General features: G+C 34.1%; 1 protein-coding gene across 2 annotated transcripts in view; it reads left to right on the top strand.

Moving 5' to 3' along the window:
- The first annotated feature begins 1,423 nt into the window (after positions 1 to 1,423).
- The window catches only part of LOC126882823 (facilitated trehalose transporter Tret1-like), a 44,307-nt gene continuing 39,730 nt past the window's right edge, over positions 1,424 to 6,000 (top strand). Inside the window, exon 1 of one of the 2 annotated variants that reach the window (XM_050647916.1) lies at positions 1,424 to 1,672. In XM_050647916.1, coding sequence (XP_050503873.1) covers positions 1,519 to 1,672 — 154 coding nt within the window. In that variant the 5' untranslated portion in view covers positions 1,424 to 1,518. The remainder of the gene's footprint in view (positions 1,673 to 6,000) is intronic. The other variant, XM_050647914.1, reaches the window with a different exon arrangement.

The following is a 6,000-nucleotide window of genomic DNA, read 5'->3' as shown; positions in this document are numbered from 1 at the left end:
AACGACGTATATTTGCCACAACAACATGTGAATAACTTTGAATTGCTTTCACTGAGGAATGGACTACTTTTCCCCAAAATAACATCCAAAATGTAATCAGTTTGTGTCAAAACGAGTGTCATCTAGAACCGTGGTGGCAAAACACATTATTGAAACGAGTGATACTTGCGTTTTCTGGACACTACAATTCAATTATTATTGTTATCATGAACCAGTTTTTTCTGACAGTTTTTTCTGACGCGCAGTTTATCATCTTGAATAGAGATTTCCGTTAAAAAAATTACATTGTTTACACTGATTTCAAAATTATGCTAATTAGAGAAGGCGAAAACGGCGGATTCGTTGGAAAAAATATTCCCATGAGATTTTTTTGCATAATCACATTTGTATAATACACTCCAGAATAAGGTTCAAGAAGTCGCCCACGAGAAAAGTGGTCCAAATTTTTTTTAACAATTTTTTTTAATCAAATTGCAAAAATTATTATTTTTGGTCTGAACAAATTTTCTTTAGGTTTTTTAGACCATTCTGGACAAAAAAGGTCTGTTGTAAATTTTCTCTAACGTTGATGGTTTTTGAGTTATAAGTAATTTAAAATTTGAAAAGCGCAAAAATCGCCATTTTTAAGACTTAATAACTCGGTTAAAAATTATTATTATGAAAGTCAGAAAGTGACTAAATCAAAGTTTAAAGCCCCCTCTACATGATCCTAAAGAAAGTGTCACTAATTTATTACTAAGCTGTTATTTTGAATTATTAACAATAAGCCGTAAGAGCGTATTGACCCGGCTGTAAATGTGCCGCTGACTAAAAATTGACGGCCGCCTAATACATGCTGGCGCTCATTATTATTAAAATAACAGCTTAGTAATAAAATTATGACTAAAATTTTTTCAGGATCTTGTAGGGGGGGATTTAAACTTTGATTTACTCACTTTCTGGCTTTCTTAATAATAACTTTTAACCAATTTATTAAGCCTTGAAAATCGCCATTTATCGGTATTTTCAATTTTAAATTGTTTATAACTCGAAAATGATCAATTTTAGAGAAAAACTACAAGAGAGCTTTTTTGTCCAAAATGGTCCAAAAAACCTAACAAAATTTGTACGGGCCAAAAATTATGATTTTGGCAATTTGATTAAAAAAATTAAAAAAAAAAATTTGACCACTTTTCACTTGGGCGACTTCTTGAACCTTATTCTGGGATGAATCACGAATGTGATTATGCAAAAAACTCTATGGGAATATTTTCTTTAACGAACCCGCCGTTTTCGTCTTGTCTAAATAAATATATTCCTAAATTTAATTTTTTAAATTTTACCTTGTGATTTCTTAAAATCTCATTCTTAATCATTGTTAAATAGTATAGATAAAAATAAGCCTAGATATCAAAACTTGTTTATATAAAAATATAAAAAAATTCCCAGAAGGGAAGGTATTTCTTAGTTATATATTTTTTTGTTTCTATAGAAGTCATTATCTTTATGTACGCGAAAAAGTGATTTGTTTTGACAAAAATGAGTAAAAAGTTATACAACGTTGAAAAAAATGGAGAAGAATTGCAGGAAGTTACATACGTGGGTCTTGAAACTGAATGGGTACATTCGTTGAAAGTTGACGATGAAGTTCGAAGAACTGATACTCCTTTTTTATATTTAACTGTTTTTATGAGTAAGCATATTTAAGAATATTAACGTTTTTTGTTTACCTTTTTATCTGTAGATATATATTATACATTGATAGGTACTATTTTTACCCTCAACCCAAAATAGATTTTATCCAATATTATATTCTTTATTTATACATTCTTTTAAATATCTTATCTCCCCTTGTTTTCTGTTTGTGTTAAATGAGTTCTTTTTATAAAAAAGACTAAGTTTTCACTCTAATGGCAATAGAACAACATAATAATAATTTTTAAAGTTCCAACGAAAGTTCCAACAACTCTGTGTGGAGTATGAAGGGAACCATTCTCGTTGGAACTTTACCGCGCTGAGCAGATGGGACGTGAATTGTAAATTGTAGAATTCCCTCATCTTCCTTAGTCTCAGCATCCGTATGGCTTGCAAATTGTAGAAGCCTCGGAGGTGTAACCAGAGAAGGTTCCCATTGTTTTCATTCTGGTGGGATGTAGAATAGCATTACGTTGTTCTATATGCCATTAGAATGAAAACTTAGTCTTTTTGGTAGAAGTTGCCGCTAGGGCATCTATGCCATTTCGTTCGTTGCAATCCGGGACTGCACGCTGAGGTTTGTTTTGGTTGGACCGGGGAGAGCAGCATATGTGCCTCCTGATGAGAGACTAATAAGTTTCGAAACCGGTAGGGGTGCTTGCAGCACTCTCTGATTGGACTAGAATATGGCTCGGCTGTGTTTTCCATTTGCAACGAAATTGAAGATGGTTATTCATTTTTTATTTTTTTTATAATTAAATTATGTATACTTCTTCTTCTAAATGTTTCCGGAAAATTGTCTGTAATTTTTCGACGTCACATCCTACCCTAGTGGAATATTATTATTATTACTTTTTTATGGACGATCTGTGCTCTCTCTTCCAGTTGGTGACGTATGACTATTCTAACTTCTCTCTTCTCTACCATTCAACTTATATTGCTGTTTTGTTCTCTTTTTTTTTTTCTTTTTTGTATCAATTTATTAATCTTGTTAATTCTGCATATAGTCTGGGCTGATTATCGGAGAATAGGCCATTTTTGGGAAAAGTTATTTACCAGCAATTTTATTGCTGGAATCGAAGCTTACGATTATATATATTAATAATATAGGTATGCAAAGTCCGCAGATAGTGTGCTACTTTTTTATAAACAAAATGGCGCCCGAAAATCGTGTTTTTTTTCAATTATTGCTCTATAACTCCGAAGATTTTTACTTTACAACAAAAACACTCAAATAAAAATTTTATCGCAATTAAATTCTGCATAGAGATACGTTTTTTCCGATCTGCTACGACGAAAATTTTCCTCGGAAAATCCGGGTTTTCCCAACAAAATCTTTAATTTTCAAATAAAGTTTTAGATAAGTAATTATCTACCAATAATTAAATAATTTGGTGTCTTAAAAGCCTTCTGGGTTTGGATTATAGTTCCAGAAGCTGGTGTAAATTAAACGAATATTTAAGCAATACTTGTTAATTAATAATTTACGGTCGCAATAATAACCAAAATAATTATGATACACTGATCAAACTTTGAAATCTTATAAATATGAGGTGCCTATTCAACATTTTGTCGACAAAATATAATTTTTTTATTTTTTTGCATAATCTTTAAATGTTAAAAAAATAGTTATAAACAAATTAACGTTTTTCAGAAAGTTTTTATTATATTCTAATTTTAAAAAATAGTTAAAATGCGTATTTCAAATATCTTGAAAATGAATGTTTTAAAACTTTTTTACAGCCATTTGCAAAAAAGTTATGAAAACAGCAAAATAAACCTACGATTATTGCGTTGTTTATAATTTTTTTTAATTCTTTAAAGCGTAAAAGTGAGTTTAAAGTACAAGCTAATTACTTACAAAAATATCAATTTTAAGTTTAACGGTTATATTTTAAATAAAGATTATAAATATATTTTTTTGTAATTTACACGCGCGAAAGTAGACTAATACACTACCGTAGCTATGTATTATGTATTTACCCGTACACATACACAACTCGCGCGAGTTTAACGACGTTCTACACCTTCGGCAAAGAATTAAGGATTTGCATGAAATTTTAGTATGTTATAGTTTACTTAAAAAAACTAAGACTTGATTTTTTAAAAATTGTTTTACTGTGCCGTTTAATTACTATTAAGGGTCAAGGTTAAGTTTTAACATGGGCTCTTATGGGAATTTATAAAAAGTTAAAAACTTTTGACCCAAATTTACGATTTTTAATTATTTGTGCTTAAATTAAAGGTTTTTTTGTAGGGAATAACATATTAAAAAATGAGGATTATTTACCATACCATTTATTTTTAATTTATTTATTATAATTAATTCCGGAATTTATTCCGTAATTTCCGTAATTTATTATAATTTATTTTTAAAAAGTATTCAATACTGAAACATGTGATTTGAGTATTCTGCTATAAATGCATTGTTACCAAGTTTCGCTTGCATAAAGTTTCCCCCTTTCCTCTGAGAGGCATACCCCGCAACGAAGGTGTAGAACGTCTGTCAGTCGCTTCGAGTGAACATCTCCGGCTCTGTATCAATCCTACTTTCGCGCAAAAAATTACAAAAAAAAAGTATTTTTAATCTTTGATTAAAATAGAACCATTGAACTAATTTTTTATTTAGCGTATGGCACCTGACACATTTACATTTACATATATTTTGTATAAGACAATACATAGGTTCACAAACGCACATCTAACTTATTTACATAGTCTATCGACTCTGGAGTCGCCATCAGGAAATCCTCTGACCTGCCTTGATATAATCTTGTAGGACACTGTTCTGTGATGTGATAGATGGTTTGTGGTTGTCCACAGTCACATAGTGGGGATGGTCGTTTACCCCATTTGTGCATCATGTAACCACATCTGCCGTGTTAGGTTCTGATTCGGTTCAGCATAGACCATGTGTTGCGTGGTAAGTCAAAGCCTGGTAGTTTTTGTGTGATGCAGGGTAATTTGCTATTTTGTTGTTCCATAAATTCTCGAGTCCATGTTGTCGTTAAATTGAACTCACCCTCCACAGCAACCTTTGCTGATTTTATTGGTGGTCGTCTGGAGCGTAGACGGTTACCGTTGGCGGCATCTATATCTTGATGGATTGGCAGGTTCTCGTTACCTACTATCTTTCTGTACTCACTAGTGAGTGCGTGTATGCGTCGTAGTTTGGGTGGTGGAATGTGGCTCAGTACTGGGAGCCATTGCATAGGGGTGGATTTGATAACTCCAGCAATCATTCTCATTGTATTATTCAATTGGACATCTACTTTGTGTATATGTGGGCTGTTAAGCCATGCTGAAGAGCAGTATTCGGCAGTTGAGAAGACTAGGCCCAAGGCAGATGATCGCAAGGTGGAAGCCGATGCGCCCCATGTTGTGCCGCACAGCTTCTGGATGATGTTGTTTCTGGATTTAAGTTTTTCCCCAGTTTCCAAGATGTTCCTTGAATGATAGGGTTCTGTCAAGAGTCACCCCAAGGTACTTTGGTGTTTTATTGTAGGCGAGTGTGGTGTTTTCGAACTGAATATTGAGTATTCTTCCTGCAAGCTTGTTATTTAGGTGGAAACTGGAAACCTCTGTTTTCGTAGCGTTTGGTTGGAGCCTCCATTTACGGAAATATTTTCCCACTATGTGTAAGTCCGCCGTGAGGATTCCTTCTGTTTCTTTAAATGACTTACACCTTGTTGCAAGGACCCAGTCGTCGGCGTAACCAAACTTTCTTGCTCTGGTTTCTGGTATATCAGAGATGTATAGGCTAAAGAGAAGAGGAGCCAAGAGAGATCCCTGAGGCAGTCCATTCTTCAGTTTCCTTGGGGTGCTGATGTCAGATCCCATGACCACTTGAATCGTTGTGTCGGCTAGCATGCTGTTGATTATTCGAGCGGTGGATTTACAGTCGATTATACGGAGGAGCTTGTATATCATGCGTTCTCTCCAGACTGTATCGTAGGCCGCTGTTAGGTCTATGAATGCGGCTGCAGTTTTAAGTTTTCGCTGGAACCCTGCCTCGATAAATGTGGTAAGTGAAAGAACCTGATCTGCGCAGCTTCTTTTGGGTCGGAAACCTGCCTGATCAACCGGTATTGTTTCAAGCAACTTTGTGCTAATTCTAGTGTAGATAAGGCGCTCTAGAAGCTAAAACGTAACCGATAGTAGGGCTATTGGTCTGTAATTCTTAGGGTTGTTATCATTTGGTTTCCCTGGTTTTAATATGGCAATGACCTTCGAGCGTTTGAGTTCCTGTGGTATGATACCGGTCTTCATAATGTCCGTGAAAAAGTGGGCTATCCATTCTCTCGCATATTAGCCGCAGTTAATTAA

The sequence above is a fragment of the Diabrotica virgifera genome, chromosome 3 (genome assembly GCF_917563875.1).
Source record: "Diabrotica virgifera virgifera chromosome 3, PGI_DIABVI_V3a".
In the NCBI taxonomy this organism is placed as follows: domain Eukaryota; kingdom Metazoa; phylum Arthropoda; class Insecta; order Coleoptera; family Chrysomelidae; genus Diabrotica; species Diabrotica virgifera.
Note: the sequence above shows the minus strand (reverse complement) of the source record. Positions and strands in the feature narration are given on the sequence as shown.